At 48.6% G+C, this 22,937-nt stretch overlaps 1 protein-coding gene across 1 annotated transcript in view; it reads right to left on the reverse strand.

Annotated features, from left to right (window-relative positions):
- Positions 1–375: 375 nt before the first annotated feature.
- Positions 376–22,937, reverse strand: part of LOC118779928 (carbohydrate sulfotransferase 11-like) — a 29,281-nt gene continuing 6,719 nt past the window's right edge. The window contains exons 2-3 of the mRNA XM_036532264.1: positions 8,620–8,702; positions 376–3,389 (exon numbers count right to left, since the gene is read on the reverse strand). Coding sequence (XP_036388157.1) covers positions 2,544–3,389; positions 8,620–8,702 — 929 coding nt within the window. The 3' untranslated portion in view covers positions 376–2,543. The remainder of the gene's footprint in view (positions 3,390–8,619; positions 8,703–22,937) is intronic.

Genomic DNA, 22,937 nt, shown 5'->3' on the forward strand with positions numbered 1-22,937 from the left:
TGAAGGGACGTGAAGAACTACAAATTTAAAATCTATTTTCCTACAGAAGCCAGGTAGACTTGTCAGTGATTTGGTGTTTCAGTAGTGTGGTGCGTGCTTACAAAGTCATTTGGAAAAATAAATGTAGAGGATATTTAAATAAAATCACAGTATGATCAAGAGTCACTATTTTCTATAAAAACACAAGAATGGATGTACTAGGATGGAAATGGATACCTCACTAACTACTGTTCACATTATTCATTTACTCAACAGGGTGTGGCAGAATGGCATGAACCTTTACTTTCAGAGAGTGTGTTTTTGGGGAAGGGGAACTGGAGTTAAGCAAACGGAAGGAAAAGTTGAATTAATTCAACTGACCGTTACAGTTCAAAGATTATATAAAGTCTGCACCATGCTCTCAACTGCAGATGAAGATTGTAGCATGACAGAAATTTACCTGACACTTGTTTCACAGTAAATACAAATATTGTGATAATCTGGGAAGGTTTGTTTTAGTTTGAATGTGAAAGTGTGCTTCTCCTGGGGGGTGACTTGACTGAATCCAGGCTTCACTGTTGACCCCTGCGAATGAAACCAGGTTATGGAGCTGTTCTAACAGATTCATAATCCATAGCGCCAAGCTGAAATAATATGAAGATGGCCATCAGAGTTTGGCATCTGTTTTATTTGGAAACATGGTACTACGGTGTCTGTTAAACCAGATTATTGTTCATATGCATGGTACAGTACACTCACAAATACTGCATGTTCTTTGCCACACAAGTAGTGTGACTTTTATCGATAGAAGTGCTCCATCCTGCTCTGATCCCCCTTGATTCAAGTGACCTTCTCAATAACACATACAATACAATGCAACACAGCGGAATTAGGAGCAAGACACAAAGGAAAAGATGAATGCAGTACTGGTTTACTGCATTTTGTTGAGTGGGTTCCTGTAACCACTTAAGCACTACTGACATCTGTTTGGTGTAATCTAGTGCACACTGATTTTAAATTCACAGTTTCCTCAGTATAAATACGTGTTTTCCCCTTAATGTAGACTGAGTGTTCCATATTGTGAATAAATATTTGCAAGACCTATAATGAATCTGAAAGTGGATCATTTTTGGTTTGTTTGGTTGTTTTGACCGCGGTTTACTTGCTTAACTTCTCTTAACTCGCATCGGTCTTCACGCGCTTCCGACATCATCCAAAGAACTGCACAGCGTCAATTACAAAAATCATACCCACAGAAGTACGAATAATTAAATAAAGAGATGCAAAGCCGCTACCCTACGCAATGAGCCCAGAAGCTGTGGAGATGTGGCAGCCCTGCTCGTCCACACTCAGGCTATGTGAGGGAGAACTCCTTCAGAGGCTACAGCAAGCAAGCGCCAGAGATGAGAGAGGCAGCCTTCACCACTGGAACTGATCTGTGGTCACCGACAGCCTTGCGACACGGCGGCCGTTATTGCTCACACAGTCCGTTGAAAACCATGCGGCTTTTAACAGATGTGTTTGCGCTGGAGTAACACTGAAACGGACTGCGACAGGATCTTAGGCAACAGGCCTCTCTGCACACTGACAGTGGCGTCGTGACATGCAGTGCTCAGCCAATCGCAAAACGACACCCACGCATCAGCCAGGTGTGTAGGGCCAATGAGAATGTCCACAGCTGTTCTTTTACTCTGTCTTTGTCTAATGTCTAATTAATGTTCTCATTCAAAGGGCACCTCGGGGTGTTTCCTGAAATATTACTGTCATTGCACTCTTACCCCTGCTAAAGCATTCAGTTGGGCGTACCAAGCACACAGAACTTAAATAGCCAGTAAGACACAGACCCACAAATGCCCTGTGTCCAACTAAACACCTTCCCTGGGTTTAATTCTCTTAAAGAACCAACCCTACAGGCCCGTACACGCTGAATTTGCATTACTGGAAACGGTCAGTACAAACTGGTGAAGACTGATGCATGCCGGGTATTTTCAGAGAGCAGTACTAAGGCTTCCTTTAAAGTTTTCTCTTTTTCCCAAGATGACCTCACAGTACCAGTTCACAATAAATACAAAGACAAAATAACATAAATAAAACATAGGCTGTTCACACAGTGTTCCTATCTCCCTAGAAGGTAGCATCTGATTGGCTAAGCTTCCCTTCTATGAGGTCGTCAGTTCGTCAAGGCACTGCGAAGGAGGCTTTTCTCAAGGGCCTAGCTCTGTGCATACAGAGAGAAAACTCCACCGTTCTCCTGAAGGCCAATGCCTAAAAAGAAAGCGTTACACGTAAGTCCTCGATGTGCTCACTGTTTTCGTCAACAGGGATTAACAAAGCTGTGTGCGTACTGCATTTTAGACACATGAAGGCAATGGGTCACACTTGAAGGAGCAGAGCGCTTTTAATCTCTTATGGCTGATCTGTCCTCGGGTCCAACGAATGCCCAGCCCGCAGCGGACCTTTCAAAAAAACCTCGGGAATAAAAAGCTCGAGTGATCGAGGCCGCGCTTCACCCGAAGCTCCTTCGGGGAGGGGGGGGCTTCCCCCGCTGGAAGGAGGCCGCCCTCTCACCGAAACCTCAAGTAGGCGGGCGTGGAGTAGTTGAAGAGCAGGAAGTCCATGCGGTAGAGGCTGTAGAGCTTCTTCTGGTAGAAGGGGCTGATGTCGTGGAAGAACTGGGCCGCCATGTCCCCCGTAGTCCTGGTGCTCTTGCCCGAGGTGGGGAAGCGGACCTGGTCCTCCACGCCGGCCAGCCGCAGCACGTAGCGCGAGTCCTGCTCCAGCGTCTCGTACTTGCCCACCACGTCGTAGTGGATGAGGCAGGGGTGGCAGAGGGAGTGCACCCGCTCCCAGTGCTCGTTGAAGGGCTCCTCCCGCTGCGTGTGCGGGTCCACCAGGTAGTAGACAAACTCCTCGAAGGAGACGTCGTCGCCGCGCTCCAAGGCCTCGGGCCGGGGGTTGGCCCGGTGCCGGCGCACGATCTTGGTGCCGTAGCGCTTGTGGAAGGCGGTGTTGTAGCTGCGCGTGAACTTGTTGCGGTAGGCGGACACCAGGCGCTCGAAGGGCTCGCGCACGAAGACGAACTTCAGGTAGGTGCGCAGGCGGTGGTTGATCTCGGCGGTGGAGTACTCGGAGAGCGTGCGCAGGTTCCCCGCCACGTGCGCCTCGTTGGCGGGGATCTGCAGCGGGTCGGCGTAGCGCCCGTCGCCCGTCAGCACCATCAGCACACGCTTCCAGTTGGTGCAGGCCACCTTGGGCACGTAGCAGTACAGCAGCCCGTGCCGGTCGTCCACCATCAGGTGCTTCAGGTCCTCCGGGATGAGCACGCGCCGCTTGCGGGTGTAGGCCCGGCACGCCGCCTCCAGCAGCTCCCGCCGCCCCTGGTGGGTCACCTGCGCGGCCGACAGGTCCAGCTGCGGGAGAGGGGAGGGGACACGGGTCACACGGGAATGGCGGGGTGGAAGCGGGAGCACTGGGTACAGATTACATTACATTACACTGCATTACATTACACAGCATTACATTACACTGCATTACATTACACTGCATTACATTACATTCATTTAGCAGATGCTCTTATCCAGAGCAACTTCCAGCACAAAAGAACAGGTGTGTCCATTCAAGTTAAAAGAGTAACAGTGTCAGAGCAGGCTAACAACACTCCCAGACCAGTGAGTGTGAGCATAACACTATTCGGTCTTTACCACAAGTTAACTTGTGTAACCTGACTAGACAGCCTAGAAACTAGAAGGGAGCCAAATACACACACTACCATACGTCACAGTCACTAGATCACACAATCCAAAACACATTTTGATACTACAGATAAAATAAACAGCAAATAATACAAGTAAAAAAAATAACAGGTGTTAGGGGGTGGAACCGCGAGGTGGGTCTGTGCACCTTGGCAACACTCTCTTCCTTTTCCCACTTCCTCTATTCAGGTACTGATTTCAGCTAATTAGATTGATATCATCTGATATTGAGTATTCCAAAAAGCTGTATTGTGTACCAGTGTGATATTACAGACTTTGTAAAAGAAACCTAGATTATAAAGAAGTGGTATGATCAGAGCAGGTGCAGAAAGACCACAGGTAAAACACAGAAATTACACTGAGAGCGCAGCTCCCACAGCTTGACGCGGAGAGAGATATGAAGTCAGAGAGGAATCAAAAGAGAGCAACGAGAGAACAAGAAGACCTTGTAGTAATTAGGGGGAGTTCTGTGGTGCGCATGTAGGGAGGCATGCAGAGGCAGCAGGGAGACATGGGGAGAATGAGGAGGAGAAGGTGGAGACGGCCAGCTTGGCCAGGGTCCCGGAAGAAGAAAACAAACAGATTCACTGCTGTTACATCAGCGGCAGCCCAAAGCTCTCTCAGCGCTCACAGAAAGCATGACTCTGCAGAGTCCAGCTGGCGGAACGCACCGTCTGCAAACACACACACACACGCGCACGCGCACACACACGCATGCACGTGCGCACACACATACGCACGTGCGCGCGCACACACACACACACATATATACACACACACACGCACGCACACACACGCACGCGCACACACACACAGACACACACACAGACACACACACAGACACACACACACACACACACACACCGCTCCCAGCTCTGCCGGCTATATATACTCAGCTTTAGGCAAGAGGAGAGAGGCTCAGTAACAGGGGGAGTAGCAAAGACAAAACGCTAAAATCGCGCTTGCGCGTGCGTGCGTATGAACAGATAAGCAGACTGTGTACGAACGTATGAACACAAAAAAAAAAAAAAAACACAGAAGCTGCCTACATGCACACTCACACACACTCACCCTCACATACACCCTCTCTCTCTCACACACACCCTCACACTCACCCTCTCTCTCTCACACATACACCCTCTCTCTCACACACAATCTCTCTCTCTCACACACATACACGCTCTCTCTCACACACACCCTCACACATACACCCTCTCTCTCACACACTCTCTCTCTCTCTCACACACACACACACACACACACACACACACACACACACACACACACACACACACACACACACACACACACAGTGCTGACGGGAACATGGTCAGACAGCCATAATAAGGCAGAGCCTCTCCTAATTGTGTTTAATTCGCCCCACCTCTGCGAGAGCTTCCCGACACGGCGGAACCCTCAGCTTCAGTGCGCTCTATTAGGCCCGGCGTAAACACTTATTTTAATCATTCATAACATTTACTTTAACTGAATGGGCAGTCTGTAAACCCCTGGGCCCCTCTCCAAAACTGTGTGAGTCACTGTCTGCCCCTGTCTCTGGGCTGCTGGCACACAGAGAGAGGACACCATTCTGCCTGTCACTGCCACATACAGCAGGGACATCAGCGGCCGCAGCACCGACCGGCCTCTGAGGCTGAAACACGCTACGCCTCCTGGAAATCAGACACAAACAGCCCATCACTGCCATAACAGGCGACAACAATGAGCAACCACCTCACAAGGCTCATAGGGTGATTTGATGATTTTGATTTGATGATGACTAATATTAACAAAACCCAGGGAGAGCTTTTGGATGGACATGCTAAGCGATCAGAAATCAGCATGGTAGCCGCTATTAACTTGCTGTGTCCAGCTAAACACCAGGGTTCATTTTCAAATGTAGATGCTGGCTTCTTCAGGAGGCCTTCATTTAAAAGCTTTATTTTTATTAGATAAACAGGACAGATGATGATTTTACAGCAAACTAAGGACAGATTTTCAGCGACCAGAAAAACATGCCCCTTCTTGAAGGTAAAAATCCACATCATAAATAATAAATAGCCCCTTAAAGACCAAATTAAAATATGTGGTGGATACTGCTATACTGTAAGTCTCATTAAAATGACTACACATTATAATGTATAATCTTAAATTATATAATATATTGTATTCAATGTCAAAGCACAGCAAATACGTATCATAAAACAGTCCAATGAATGAAGCTTGTATACATGTAATGTATGGATATGACACAGAGTATCATGTAAAATATGTCAATTGTGTAATTGATTACACAATATATGCACGCAATCTGTTTTGAGACATATGTGCTGACATATGTCCTGAAAATAAAAACAGATCCCAAGTATTTAAACATATGTACATATATTATCTTTTCGTAAGGAACCTTATTTGTTGTACATACGTGTTTGCTTTGTGTACAGAGCCCGTTTCTGCATGGTGACAAAGTTCAAAGTTTCAGACACTCAGGACTTACTCTGTGGACTTTGGCTTCTTTGCGAGCTAAACAGGTAGAGCTATTCTGCATGCTCCAACAGGACAGGGATTCACTGGTGGAGAATTCAAAATAAGCAGATGAACTTTAAAAAATACAAACCACAAGCACTTGAAGGCAAATGGTGTCTCTGCGGCTGTTTGGTCTCTTGGCACGCCCCTTTATGTGTTCCCTCAGAGCGGGCTTCAAGCTGTTTCACATGCAGTCTCTGTTATTCACTGGTGTCGTGGGGCGTTTATTAGCCATTAAAAGGAAACATGAGATGTGAAGCTCTCGCTCTCTCTCTCTCTCTCTCTCTCTCTCTCTACAGCCACATAACATTACAACAGACAGAGTAGATGGAAAGAAAAGTGCTGTCACACCCTCCTTTTTAAAAAGGCAGCTTTCTGTCTCCCGCACCGGCGCGAACTTTAGCGTAAACAAACACACAGCCTACAGCCAGAGGGGGAAATAAAACCAAGGTTTCTGCCATTGTTGCAAATCGCTTTAGGGCAGCAGTGTAGCACAGTGGTAAAGAGCAGGGCTTATAACCCGAAGGTTGCTGGGGCACTGCTGCTGTTCACTTAGGTGAGGTACTTGCAGAATTGCCTCAGTAGATATCCAGCTGTATAAATGGATAACATGTAAAAACTGTAAGTTTTACATGTTATCCATTACGTTATGTAAGTGGCTCTGGATGAGAGCATCTGCTAAATGACAGTAATGTAATGTGGTATGCCAGTCCGCTCCTGACTGTGGCAGGAGTCACAGAGGACAAACCTACAGCGGCACTGAAGGTGACAGGCCACATTCGCCACTGCAGGGAGACAGTACTGTCAGGAAATGGCTTAGCGGCCTGTGATTGACTGCCAGCAGGTGAAGGTTCAGGCCGCTGTGATTGGGTAAGCCTTTATGTCCGTAACTCATCGGCACACGCGGGAGTCCTTAAACAGCGGGGTGGCAGGGGGGCGGAGAGGGAGCTGTGACTGACCAATGGGAGGCTCTGCTCAGTGTTCATGTTGTGGCTGTTGTTGTTGTTTCTGTTACCCAGCACTTTTGCCTGCCAGAGACCCCCCCCCCCCCCCCCCCCACCCCGCAGGACAGAGATTAAGATGAAATACAGATGACACAAATTCAGGAAGCATGAGCCAGCCAACTTTTGACTGAACCCATAAATCGAATTCAGTTAAACACTAATAACATCCATAAATAAAACTACATTTATGACAATGTGATTAAACTGTGCTACGGACGTCTCCTTTTCCTATGAACATATTTTTCTGTTTATTTTCTTTCTTGTGGGGGCCGGGGGGGGTTTATGTGTTCGGAGTTGAACAGCCATTGAATTGAATAAGCTCTCCGCAGAACGGTAGCGAGGCTCGGTACTTTTCGGAGCTTTTGTTTTCCGTTTGGTTTCCTCCTTGGAAGAAAAATGTCAAACAGGGACGGTGAATCATCCCGAATGACTAAATCATCCCCTTTTCATTGAGGGGCTTCATCTCGCTCTGCCAGTACTGCGTGTGTTCCACGCAATGCTTCCAGCCAGCCGCGGACACTCACACCGAGACCGGGGAGCTGTGATCTTCAAACGCCCGTATGGTTCTGCAGCTTGTCATTTAAAAAGGCACAGTTTGCAAGACGTCTGGGCCCTACAGGAGGGACCAATGGGGAAAGAGTAATACAGAGTACTGGGGGATTTGTGATGACGTCATGGAGTAGAAAAAATTAAGACAGAGAAGCAGAAGAGGATTTGGTAGAAAGCGAAAAATCTGTTTTTGGTTTATAATTTACTGTGTGGCCACTGCGTGTTGAAGGAGATTAAGTGAGAAATCCGTAAAAAGGCCAAACCCCTGGTGCTCTGTAAGTGTGGGGTGTGTCCCACCAACCCATAATTTCTTGGATGGTATACCTGCTGTCCCATTAGTGTTACTATCCAAAAGCATTATTGCTGCTTCCAGTGAATTGTGCTGATTCCAGTAGCTATGGCAGGTTGCTTGACCACTTCCCATGGAAACTCCCTTTCATTTTTTAGATGCCACAAATCTGTGTCAGACTTATAGTTTTAATTTGTTTTAGTCCAGCTTTTTTTCGTGGATGGCTGATGTATTAGCGAGAACACGACTCTCGTATTTTCATATTGTTCTAATTCATTTATTTCAAAGCAAAATGTATTCAGTTTTACACACACTCGTTTGAATCTCTGTTAATATTCTCAGAGGTGTCATATTAGCAGTGCATTTAAACTTCCTGAAAGACCGGATCTATGCGTGTCCTGAAAACGATGCCCAGATGCCCATCCCTGTCTTTCTATTAATTGAATGGCTGAGTGTTCAGAGGACCAGAGGGTGGCGCTGTGGGGCTCATGGCGGGGTTGTGCCGAGTGATGGCGAGTTTCACCTGGTCACCGTCGTACAGCGTCTGCAGCGGACTCCTCCCAGACTTCCCCTGCCAGCCTGCATGCCCGCTGCCCGCCTCTGCCCCTGAAAACAAACACACCCCGTGTCCGTCAGTCAGACACACAAGGGCCACACCCCCAAACTCCTCTCCCTCCCCCTAATCCTGCCATATCTGCAGCATACAGGCGTTACATTACATGCATTTAGCAGATGCTCTTATTCAGAGCGACTTCCAGCACAAGAGAACAGAAGCGTATCTATATCCAAGTTAAATGAAACTGCATCCATCCATGCTAAATGAGCAACAGTGGCATTAGAGGCAAAAGTTTGATTACGTGCACTATATGAGCATCAGAGGCAGTTTGATTATGTGCACTATATGAGCATCAGAGGCAAAGTTTTATTATACGCAGCATACACAAGCATTAAAGACAAAGTTTGATGATATACAGCACACAAGCAGCAGAGGCAAACATTTGATCATATGAATTACACAAGCATTAGCCTGGCGACAGAAGCTTTGTGACTGAAAATGGTGAAATGGTGGAGTGCGTTTGTGCACCTTGTGGCAGCACTTACTGTGGCATTGTTTCCCCACAACGGTACTAGATAACAAACATGGCACTAATGGCCCGGTATCTGCACAGCTACATGCCTAATCCTATCAAACACATTTTTTATAAGTCACTGTGGATAAGAGTATCTGCAAATTAAATATCTGTAAATGTGATTCAACAGGCCATCCCTCTTTGTGAAGAGAACTCCAACCTCACAAGCACCATTCTCTGTAATTCAGAACAAAACTCTGAACTGCATTACTGAGTCATCACCCAGTCACATGGTCGCTAGGCCTGAATCCAGTCAAACAGCGTCCTGGCCTGGAAAATTTAAGCAACTGTTTGTTGTTAAACTATTACAAATTCTCAGGTGTCTGACAGGAATGAAGCCTGTGTACATAAAAGGGAAAAACCTGCCTCAATTCTCACTTCTCTGCCCGGTCGGTCCACCTCATGTCTGCACAGACCCGCTGAATTCATCCTGTGGTTTTGCTGATATCATTTTAATAAGCGCAAAGACGATGAGACAGTATCCTGCAAAAGCTCTCTGATGTTTACAAACGGAAACCGGTCAAACACCAACCCGCACCGGACTGTAACGTCTCAGCCGCTGCCCGTCTACATCTGGTACACAGCGTTTTGGGAAAAAGGAACTTTGAGGTACCTGTGGAGGATGTTCTTTCTGTGGAGACAGGGGCTGTAAAGCCCGGTGCCAAGAGATCATTGCAAAACACTGTAAAACGACCTAAACTCGGACACGTGGAGGAATTTATGATTTAAGTCTTCCCATAAGATTTCGTGCTTCCCATCGCCCGTGACTTTTCACATAGTTTACAGTCGGTATGGAACACATATTCGTTTCAAGAAATCATAGTTTTATGAAGCCAGCAGCTGCCCCCCCCCACACCCACCCCCCCCCCGGCAGGGCATGTGTGCTGGAGCTCTTGCTGGTGAGGAGTGATAGGTTTCTCACGTGTGCCGGCACAGCGGGAGAACACTTTACAGCAAGACATTGATGAGTACATATGGAGAAGGAAACACAGACTGAACAGTGGGCAGAGAGAGAGCGAGAGAGAGAGAGACAGAGACAGAGAGAGAGAGAGACAGAGACAGAGACAGAGAGAGAGAGAGAGAGAGAGAGAGAGAGAGAGAGAGAGAGAGAGAGAGAGAGAGAGAGAGAGGGAGAGAGAGAAAGAAAATACACACAGAGAAGAACAGACACACTGAACACCGGACAGACAGAGAAAGAGAGAGAGAATACACATAGAGAAGACTGAACACTGACAGAGACAGATCGTGAGAGAGAGAGAGAGAGAGAAATTATCACAGAGAAGGACAGACAGACTGAACACTGGACAGGCAGAGAGAGAGAGAGAGAGCGAGAGCAAGAGAGAGAGACTCCACACCAGATGGTCTCAGAGGGGCTGTTCTCAGGGGCTCCTACCTCTGACTGCCCCCCCCCCCCCCCCCGCTTTCCTCCTGCACATACAGTAGGGCAGTCTACAGCTAACACTGTGCCCTTACAAAGCTACAGGAAGAAACACTCCTGGAAACTAGGTAAAAAGTCCCACAGCCAAAGCAAGGATGAGGCACTGATGTTGGGGGAAAAAAAAAAATCAAGGAAAAAAAAAAAAAACATCAACAAAACTGGAAATTAATGCAGAAAAAAAACCTACAGCAGACAAGGACCAAGCAGACTTCATGAAAATGCAACACTTATGTCTGCCTGCTTGTCTTCTTGAGGAAAACTAAAACTAAAAGATTGACAATGTTTAATTAATTAATGCTTAATTACAGTACAGGTAACCGCAATTGTGTTGTTTTACGTGAAATATCAGAAAGAAAGCGAATGCTCTTTAACGGGGAGAGAACAGACGCGTGACCAATCCTAACAAAGGCAGAGGCTGTAGGCGCAGCGCCTTCAGCTGCGTTTGCCGCTGCTGTCCGGTCTATTAATACACGGCTCAGTTGGGTTAACCTTCAATTTTCTCTGAGTGTTTGTGTTTAACAAGCAAAATGTCAAACTTGTCCTGGTGTGTAGGCAGGCAGGAAACCCGAAATCTGGCCTGAAAGGCACTGAGAGAGAGTTCTGCGCCGTGTCCGAGCTCGGGCCTGCACTGGGAGGGGTTCGGGTGGGAGGCCTGTGTTGCTCTTGGATGGTGACTGAGCGGCACCAAAAAAACCCTGCCCAACAGAGGACACTGGGACAGAGTCTACTCGGACGGGCTGAACCAGCGAAAGGAAAATCACTGCAAACCCCGCATCCACAGACAGCTCCTTTCACTGCACGCAAACCCTGTTAAAGAAGCTCAGTCTGAAAAGGTCACGCAAGAGGGGTTTTCCGGTACGAAATTCAACCTACGTGAAACAACATTACATCCAAGAGCACGGTAGCTCGGGCAGGAGCGAAGGTCACCTTCTGTTCCGCAAGGAGAAACAAACACTCATCTCGAGATACTTGAGAGCTTCCAGTCAGCAATATAAGATCCTCACAGGATCATCCCATCCTAACATCTTTAACTGAGTTTTCACTCAGACCAATGCAGCTGAGTTACTCAGTCAAAAATGTTTTAAACTAAAATAAGTTAGTTTTAGTCCCGGCATGTTCAGTTGCCATCTTTTACATTTTTGAATCAGAAATCTGCAATGAGATACAGCATAGCATTTCATTTGTATCTGTAATGCAAAGTCCAGTTTAAGAACCAAATAATCCAGTGATGAACAAAACCTGGTTTCTGCTTCAAACTGGGATTTGTAAGTATTTAACATTTCTAATAAAACAGAAGGTGGGAAGAAAGCTTTCTTGGCTCATTCTTTTGTTTGTATTTTGCCTTTGCGAAACAACATTTTGTCATGAATGAACAGCATGAACAGACAGCTGGCTGGTGACCTTTCCATTTTGACAAATGAAAAACTCTGCCATCAGCAGAACAATTGGATACTGAGACCAGAGACGCCAAAGCACAAAGGCCAGTGGCCGCAGTTGTGTAACACACATGCATTATCTCTGAACGGTGACATTTCAAATTATGGCGAAACCGCATTCTCCCACAGTGAGCTCTGAAGCATGTTCTGACCTGGTCCCGTGGATGTCCAGTATAACCTGTGAAAGGTGCCAAGAAATGCCGCTAGCAGAAACACCCACAGTTTGACAACAGTTGCCTAATTTTTATGAAATCCATAACAAACCCAGTAGTTTTAGTCATTCAAACACAAACGCAGAAGCTTAACTCCTTGCAGGATTGCTACAGATCTCGGGATGTGACGTGGACCGGAATTTTCCAGTGCCCATCGGCATGGCGGCTCCCTCTGACATCAACCAAATCTTTATTTACGGCAGGGTTAAGCACCCGCTGTGCGGAATCCTCCCTGCTGACCGCACGACTGCATGCACGACTACACGCCCGACCGGGCTCCCTGCTACATGGAGCCCGGGGTCAGGTCAGGAGAGAGCAGCCGCCACGACCAGGCCCCACGAAAATATTTACGCAGGAAGTAAGGAAGTTCTGCAGGGATTACACACTGTCTCATTGGCTGCCTGCATTCCCTCCGGGGAACCACACCCTGTGCCTGTGGACGGGAGGGAGGGGGCTGTGGGGCAGGGGCTGGGTGTTTGCAAAGTAGGGGGGTGGGGAGCTGGGGCGGGTGCAGGCTGTGGGGCTGGGTGTTCAGGAAGGGGGTGCAGGCTGTGGAGCTGGGTGCTCGGGAAGGGGGTATGGGCTCCTGGGCAGGGCGATCGGATCAGACAGCGTGCAGAGGGCCCCTTACACCACCCTCAGCTTCCAGGCCCCCACACTTTGGCCTTCTGTGACACCCTTCACAGCCCTCAGCTCTGAAAGCTACTTCCTAACTGAACACGAGAGCCTCCGACTCCAGCAGTCAGAGAAATTACACCACAATAAGCAGCTCTTCCAGTCATATCTGTGTATGAGCTGTGACAGGTGAAGACCCTGAATAGATGACAACGCAGAGGAAGAGCACATGAGAAGTAAAAAAAAAATCCATAACCGACAGAAAAACTTTTAAATGAGTGGTAAGAGACGTCGTAAGAAAAGCTGCAAATTCAATCAGCTAAAAAGAAGTGCTGCCATGAGAAATTTGCAGCTATGAATAAAAGCTCATAAACATGATTCGCTCATACACAGTGATAAGTAAGCAGTGCTCATAATCAGTCCTCCCATATCATGTCACATGTTTCAGAAGATCTGGCCAATACACAGGAAAGGGGAAGAGGTTTCAGTGCACCACTATTAAGACCTGAAATCCAGCTTCTGCTTTTTCCACCTTACTTCACTGACACCCATGCACACCATCAGTCAGCGTGGAGATAATGTCATCTTTTTTTTCTATGTCGTGTGCCTTATTTGTATTGTGTTTATATAAATGTTCCACAGTGCGCTGTTGTTGCAGACCACCCACAATTTCGTTGTACCCCCACCGTGCAACGACAATAAAGTCTATTCTGATTCTGATTCTTTGGAAAGACTGTTGGCCTTCCTCAAACTCATAACCGAATTAACCGCAGGCCTCGACCTCTCCTTCCTTAACACGCTGTCTCTGGAGGAGGAGAAAGGGCTTTGACCGTCGACAGAAAGAGGTTCGCCCGAAAACACCAGTCACTGCTGTAGTTTCCTGCTCACACAATCAAAACACAATCGGACTGTAAATACGATACAATGACTCGGCATCTATGTTAAAGAAAAGGAACCGAAAGCTATCGCTTGCCACCCCCACTGTGGCCTCTGTGACATCAATTACAGGTTTTTACAATGTTATCCATTTATACAGCTGGATATTTACTGAGGCAATTTTGGGTTAAGTACCTTACCCAAGGGTACAGCAGCAGTGTCCCAGCAGGGAATTGAACCGACAACCTTTCCGTTACTAGCTCTGCTCCTTAATATTATACTACACTGCCGCCCACCAATAAAGCCTTTAAAATCACTTACGGGGCACCTGTAGTCATGGTAGCCAGGTAGCAGTGAAAAAACAGAGACAAGTTTTTGGCACCCGAAAACACATAAAATAAAAGAAACAGGGACAACAGGGACCTGTTTGACTTTGGATCCTGAGAGAGAGCTGCTGCGGAATTAACGAGATGCCTTCCAGCAGGCCGGGGAGAAAGCCACTGCTGTCCTTCTGTGGAGGCGGTCCAGCCCCTGACGGGATCGGGGTGGGCAGAGCCCGCCCTGCCCGGGGTAAACTGGCATCGTCCCGGGACAGTCTGACAGAGGGCCACAGTGTGGGAGCACACAAACCGACAAACAGCTTTCCACATCCCTGCCCCGCCAGCGAGCCCGCTAACAGGACGCCCAGCGTTCTCAGACGGCTCCCCGTTGTAAACACGAAAGCCTCGGTTTCTCGAAAAAAAAAGGGCCTGTGAATCTTCTGTACTTTCCAGTGTACTGTTCCTGTGTTCACCATCTCTAACGCGCCTTCTCGCTTTATCTCCACAGTCAGACTTGTCAACTTTGACACAAAACAAGTGACCACACTGACATGAATCACCACTCTGTCAGTGCTAACGACTCAGGTGTTTTTCCATTAGCTGGCAAAGGCCATAAAGAGGCTTCAAAGGTAGAAAGTAATTGATAGCAGGTAAACGAATCTTAACAACCAAATCCTAACCATTACTGGAAAAGGGGTGCAGCTGCACTTCCTGGGACATTTAGAGGACTTGAGTGGTTGGGATTTGTTTGATTTATTGAAATATACATACAAAGACATTTACAATCTTAGAGTGCGGTGGCGGGGGAAATTTCCCAGAGCGCATGTCCACCCTGACCTCTAGCTAAACGTCTGAGCGTTTCAGGAAATTCAAAGCCGTAGCCTTTCCACCAGGGCCAGCATCGGGTTTCGCTCAGAGATTAAGCGCTAATGGGAGACAGTTGCTCTTGAAGTCAGTGTTGGGTTTCGCACGGCGGCTCCCAGAGCTGCAAGGGACGTCTGCCCTGGGAGAAGCCATCAGCAACAGATACCCAAGCTTAACGGCTTAAACCCAACTGCTACCATCCTGTCTGAACAAAAGGGCTTTGTACCGCCGGGCAGGGAGTGCTAAACGCCGGCTTTAATTAAAGATATAAACAGAAAGTGCTGAAACGCGATGTTTTTTTTTTTTTTTACTTGACAAATGAGCAGACTTGTTGAGGTCATGAACGAATGCTTTTCCTCCTTTACCATTTCCTCTGCTAACAGCATATATGAGGCCACACTTGCCTTTCAGCACCCCCCCCCCCGTAGAGACAGGGCCGCACACTTTTGCTAGGCCTCCCAAACTCCACGATCAGGTTCAGCGCTCCCCATCTGGTTTTTGAAAATTCCAATATGTGACGCCCCCCCACTCGTGCCTCCCCCTGACGCCTGGTAAATTACTGTGTTGCAGAAAGGTTTCTGGGGCCCTTTCTGAGAGCTGGATCCCCAGAGATCAGAGTTCCAGATCTGGAGGGGCAAGAATAAGCTTTCCCAGCCAACAGCAGAGAGGATAAAACCCTGCAACAACCGCAGCCATGACAACATCGCCAACAAGCACAGGGAAATTATGATCAATCAATGACCGACTATACATGTTAGGATCCATCGGCTACATCCATTACATGACATTATACTATCATTCAGAGCGACTAGGTTACATTCATCCATTCATACAGCTGGGTAGTTACTGAGGCAATTGAAACACTACTACCTAAAGGAATTCCTCATGTCTCAAAACTGTTTCCTACTAAACTATTAAATAAAAGGAACTAACGAATTAACGCACTTGTTATCTCTACCAGCTAGCATGTACCTTGTCTGGCCAATAATTGAAACCCAGTCATGCAACACTTCTAATATTGTTGACTCCTTATGATTTTTTTACTTGTGTTGTACTCTACCTCATTTGTAAGTTGCTTTGGATAAAAGTGTCTGTCAAAGGAATAAAAGCAAATGTAAATGTAATTGTGAGTTAAGTACCTTGCCGAAGGGTACAAGAGCAGTGCCCTAGTGGGGAATCAAACCAACAACCTTTCAATTATAAGCTGTAAGTTATAAGGGGGTGGCAGTGTAGCACAGTGGTTAAGGCTTGTATCTGAAAGGTTGCCGGTTTGATTCCCCACTTGGGCATTGCTGCTGTACCCTTGGGCAAGGTACTTAACCCACAATTGCTTCAGTAAATATACAGCTGTTTATAACATCAGCTGGATAACACTGTGTAAAAAAAAAAAGCGTAATCGATGTAAGTCACTCTGGATAAGAGCGTCTGCTAGATGCCAATAATGTAATGTTATGTGATGTAATAAGCCTACCACTCTGCCACACTGCCATCCTAATGTCAGTCACTCTTCTGGGGAGTGTGACGCTTGTAATACTGTAGACATGCAGGACAGACTGTCACGGGTTCGAGGAGCACAGTTATAATGCGTTGCGGGAGGTACAGGCTTCACCGCAGGGGAGGTATGCTAGCAGGGCCCGAGAGGCTGCAGCAGGGGGCCGTCAGGACCCCGCTGGGGGGGGGGCACGGTGCCCCACACAATAACGATCAATAAGGAGGTGGTGAAAGATGGGCCTGAAGCCCCCGATTCATCCAGCCAGCTGCCCTGTGCTGCCCATCCCGAGCCCACAGCGAGAGCTATTCACTCACTTTCCGCTGCTCTTACCTTACTCGGTTAATTAAGAGCTCGTCAGATTCCTGAAATTCCTCCTGCTTTGTTTGCACAGAGCGGTCCCACTGCTGCATACGCGCGGGGTGTAGGCTACCCCCCGACCCCGAGGCTGCAAACGGGATACACCACATCCTCAGCGTGTTTTCGGCTCCCTTTCTGTTGTAGTCTGGGCTGGAGGGGGGCAGGAGGTACACCTCTCCAAGACGCCTCCTCTGCTCTCAGACAACACCCCCCCAACATCACATCCTCTCTCAGACACCTCCATCCTCAGACACCTCCACTCTCAGACACCCCCTCCTCTCTCAGACAGCTCCTCTCTCACCCCTCCACTCTCAGACACCTCCTCCTCCCTCAGACACCACCTTCTCTCTTAGACACCTCCTCCTCCCTCAGACACTTCCTCCTCCCTCAGACACCTCCTCTCTTCACCATGAGGTTGTTTAACGAGCCACATTCCTCCCTCCCCAGCCATAGGCGAGAGCAGGCCCAAACATGCTCACACCTCTGCCTTCATACGACATCCTCTCCTTAAACAATTTTTTTTACATGATAAGGAACAGAATATGTTATCTGATTATCAGGGATCAGACGTGTACACTCATCAGTTAAAGCATTGGTCACGAGGTGCGGTCAGCCCTATAACTCGCAAACGTCATGACGATACAGAGCGGAGCTAAGACAGCAAGCTTCTTCTGCTGAAACAAACTGGATATTTCAGATCTTTGAAAAATAAACAAATAAATAAAAGCAAACTGTTGGGAAAGAGGATATGAAGCAATATGCCTTTGGACTGGTGATTGATGTAGGTGTGTGAATTAGTGTAGAGATTCAGGCTTAGCTCAACACTTACTGTCTCAACTTCACTGGTCACAGGCTGGTCTTTGGTTGTTGCCTTCATCAGGGGAAAGCTGCGCCAGACTTTTGAGCATTCACTGCAAGTCACCAGTGGACAGCAGTGTAGCACAGTGGTAAGAAGCAGGACTCATAATCAAAGGTTGGTGGTTTGATTCCCCTCTAGGGCACTGCTGTTGTACCCTCAGACAAGGTGCTTAACCCACAATGGCCTCAGTAAATATCCGGCTGTCTATCTGGATTAAACTGTAACCTACTGTACAGGAGTCACTCTCAATAAGAGTGTCTGCAAAATGACAATAATATAATCTAATGTAATGGAATCACAAAAATAAAATGCCCTTAATGCAGAATTTTCAAACAATCAACCACATCTTGTCGACAGGCCCTTTTTTAACATCTGATTGTTCTTATGATTTAAATGACAGCTCATTGCAAAGAGATCACAGAAACATGCTTTCAGACTTAATAAAATTTTGATTAAAAAAAAAAAAAAAAACTGAAAGTACACAGCGTTTCTATACTCTTTCACTGTTCTCCATATTACTAGATCTGTACCTAATAGCAAACACTAAGATGCATTTCTAACAAATGGACCAGTAACCTCACAGTTAACCATGTGCCTTATCTCACAACTGTTTGAAATACCCAAAACTCAGCCTCTTCCTCTACACAGCAGCGAGGCGGGTGACCAGTGTCTGTGTCCCTTTGGGGGGGGGGGGGGGGTATCTGCCCCTGTGTGGTTTCGGGTGTCCCTGTCCCTCCTGCTGTGTCACAGTATGTGGTAGGGGAGTGTTTGCGTGTTTGTCTCAGTGCGGTCACCATTCGGGGCCGTTCCCTCAGACAGAGGCCCTGTGTGTGCTGTCTGCCCTCCGGCTGGCCCGCGCCAGGGCTGCAGGGCGACCCAGACTTCCCTCTGGCTGGATCTGATGGCACGCCAACCTGTGCCAACACCGTGAGAATCTGCCCCGAGTCTGCGGGGACACTCCGGGCCTAATCCCTGCAGAGCTGACGAAGGCAACGCAGTGTGGATCAGAAGCAGGCAGTCCAGGACACAGCACTGACCGAAGGCTAACCTGTGACCACACCACACCACTACAGACAATCTACACTGGCAGCTATCAAACACACCGGGTCAAGGACATGATCCTCTTCATAACAGGTGTTTAATGCCAGGGAGACACCCCAGACACCTGAACCACCATGGCATCTAGACTAAAAATAAACAAGGAAGTGCCTACTCCAGTCCTCTTTCCTCCCAGCCGCTCTTTTATCTTTTTTTTTCTCTAATTTCTATCTTTCAGCTCATTCTCTAAAATCTGTTTTCCAAAATCACCACATGACATCCACATCAAATATCAAAGCGCGCCCTGCATTACCATGCGGCCGCCCGACGGCCAGGAGGCTGCCAGAGGACAGATGCTTTAAATAGAGCTCCGTCCTCATGCAGACGTGGATGCAGCGGCACCCGGGGGGTGGGGCCTCCCATGGCTTTACTGATCCTGCTGCTTTCCTTAGTCACACAGCACCCACGCACACACGGACGCACACAGCACCCACGCACACACGGACACACACACACACACACACACACACACGGACACACGGACACACACAGCACCCACGCACACACGGACGCACACAGCACCCACGCACCCACGCACACACGGACACACACAGCACCCACGCACACACGGACACACACAGCACCCACGCACACACGGACGCACACAGCACCCACGCACACACGGACGCACACAGCACCCACGCACACACGGACACACACACACACACGGACACACGGACACACACAGCACCCACGCACACACGGACGCACACAGCACCCACGCACCCACGCACCCACGCACACACGGACACACACACACACACACACGGACACACGGACACACACAGCACCTTCGCACACACACACACACACACACACACACACACACACACACACGCACACGGACACACATAGCACCCACGCACACACGGACGCACACAGCACCCACGCACACACGGACACACACACACACACACACACACACGGACACACGGACACACACAGCACCCACGCACACACGGACGCACACAGCACCCACGCACCCACGCACACACGGACACACACACACACACACACGGACACACGGACACACACAGCACCTTCGCACACACACACACACACACACACACACGCACACGGACACACACAGCACCCACGCACACACGGACGCACACAGCACCCACGCACACACGGACACACACAGCACCCACGCACACACGGACACACACAGCACCCACGCACACACGGACACACACAGCACCCACGCACACACGTACACACACAGCACCCACGCACACACGGACACACACAGCACCCACGCACACACGGACACACACACACACACACACACACACACACACACACACACACACACACACACACACACACACACACACGGATGCACACACACACACACGGACACACACAGCACACACACACACACACACACGGACACACGGACGCACACAGCACTCACGCACACACGGACACACACAGCACCCACACACACACGGACGCACACAGCACCCACGCACACGGACGCACACAGCACCCACGCACACGGACACACACAGCACCCACACGCACACGGACACACACAGCACCCACACACACACGGACGCACACAGCACCCACACACACACGGACGCACACAGCACCCACACACATGGACACACACACGGACACACGGACACACACACACACACACACACACACACACAGACACACACACAGACACACACACAGACACACACACAGACACACACACAGACACACACACAGACACACACACAGACACAGACACACATGCACGCATGCACATACACATATGCACATGTGCACATACACACTCAAATGTGTGCACACACACAGGGACACACAAACACACGCGCGCGCACACACACACACGGACACAGACACGGACACAGACACATGTGTGCACATGCACACATGGAGACACACAGACAGGCGCACACACACACACACACACACACACACACACACGTGAACATACACACATGGACACACACACACACGCGCACATATGTGCACATACACACATGGTCGCATGCACACACGTGTGCACATACACACATGGACACGTACACACACGCACACACGTGTGCACATACACACGTGGTCGCATGTGTGTTTCCTCTCTCTCCAGAGTGGAATTTCTCTTGACAGATCGGAACACATATCTCCACAGCTTTGGGGCCCCAGTCTGTAAGCAGCAGCACAGAGTGGCTGTAGATTCATTTAAAAGGCACAGAAAGAGCAGGGTGGGACTAAGTGGGAAGAGATTCATTTCCAGCGCAGACACTCTGGTCACTTACTGCCACGTAATCCAATCTGAAACATCTGCAACCAGGTTTCCTCAGCTTACACAGCACATCCAATTATTCACCGCAGTTAACTGCTGACCACGCTCACTTAATTAAAAATTATCCAAAATTTTCTTGTTTGGTTTGGCAACGATCTGGCTTGTGTACTGTGCCAGTTGTCCTAACCTGGATTTGGTAGACCAAAATCCATCTGGAAATTCTCTGTCATACAAAAAATGTTTTTCATCCTTTAGCGGTGTTCTAGCTCTAACACCATTACTGGGCCTGCCACAGACTAGAAGCCATTGCTGGGTTTTAAAGTGGTTCCAAAGTGGTTCAACCAACAAAATTTGGCTGGTTGTGTTCAAGCCAGCAAGAGGTTAGAGAAGACCTTCTGTACTCAAGTGGTAGCCCTGCATGTTCTAGACATCCTGGCTGATGGGGAGATCAGCAAATACTGTACTGTTCCAGCTATAATGACATATTTTCAGAGGAGATTTGCTCCCAGCGCAAAATGACCGCGTGCAGTATTTCTCCAAACCTGTCTGATAGTAAAGCTAATGTCCGAGAGAGCGGGCTGGCCCAGTGCCCGGGACAGAGGCTGCAGCCCGCTGTGAAGTTCTGGTGTGAGTTTTACCCTAATCCTGTCAACTAATCTCACCTCATCCTAATATTTTTAAAAGCTCTAAACATTCACCTCTATAAATACCCTTAGCCTAATCACTAAAGCCAATTCCAGGTGCTTTCTCTCGGGGACAGGCTGCATGTCACCCAAGAGCTGGTTACCTGCCGTCGTGAAAGGTGGACAAAAGAGTGAAAAACCCGGAGGTAAACACCGTCGGCTGAGCCACATGGCCTCACTGACAGAAGCTGAGAGAGCAAGCACACGTCAGAACACAAGCTGGCGGGGCTCCTGAACGGTTCACTCAACTAGACACTTCAAAGGTGTTTTGCTTGCGCCGTACAGTACCTCACTTGTAAGTCGCTATGGATACAAGCGTCTGCCAAATGAAAACATGTAAATGTATATGTAGAAGCTGAGCCTTACAGCCTGGGTCTGAAACCATGTCAGCTGCCAACAAAGCATGGAGCCCGATGATCACTGCCCACCATTGTGGCTGCACCTCCTTTTCCATACCTTTTACACTATTAATGTGTGTACATAGAGGAGGGGGAAAACGCTAAAGGTGGTCTGATCGTCACTCCACACTCGGAGGCACTGATGGTGTGTGCCTCCGTGAGCGCTACCATGGGTCTATTAAAGGGAAGGTGGCCTGGGGGTCATGCATTGATTTATTAAAGGGGAGGTGGCTGAGAATCTGGAATTCCTAACAGGCCGGCCTTACGTAAAGCACTCTGCAGGGAGCTGATCTCAGAACAGACGGCTCGCACGGCAGATTTTACAGCACTGATCTCCATAAGCCGAGCCCTGCACTGGCGCATATTTCAGTACAGTACCAGAGAGTAACACTGCGCAGATGCAAAATGATGCGTACCAGCTTACCACATGAAAACAACCCACACGCGGACCCGTTCCCACAACCACACCCCCACACCCGCACCCGCGGAGCTACGCTGCCGGGCCCGCCTCCGGTACCTCAACCCCGTCCCCCTAAAGGTAAGGCCTCCTCCGGTGAAATACCTGTTTGCTGAGAGAAATCCGAGACAGAAAGTCATAAAGTTTGGAAAGGGGGGGGGGGGGGCTCCCTGTGGAGAGCACTCTAATGAGGAGCACATGTGGGCCAGGTAGCACAGCTCTCACACAGCTGCAGCACGGGACATGTGGTCCCCCCTCACAGGACTCAGGAGGAGCTGGAAAGCTACCATTTTACTCTCACCCTTACGCAGGCTTGCAGTCCGAACTCAGCAGTACAGCCAAC

The sequence above is a fragment of the Megalops cyprinoides genome, chromosome 6, assembly GCF_013368585.1.
Source record: "Megalops cyprinoides isolate fMegCyp1 chromosome 6, fMegCyp1.pri, whole genome shotgun sequence".
NCBI classification, from domain to species: domain Eukaryota; kingdom Metazoa; phylum Chordata; class Actinopteri; order Elopiformes; family Megalopidae; genus Megalops; species Megalops cyprinoides.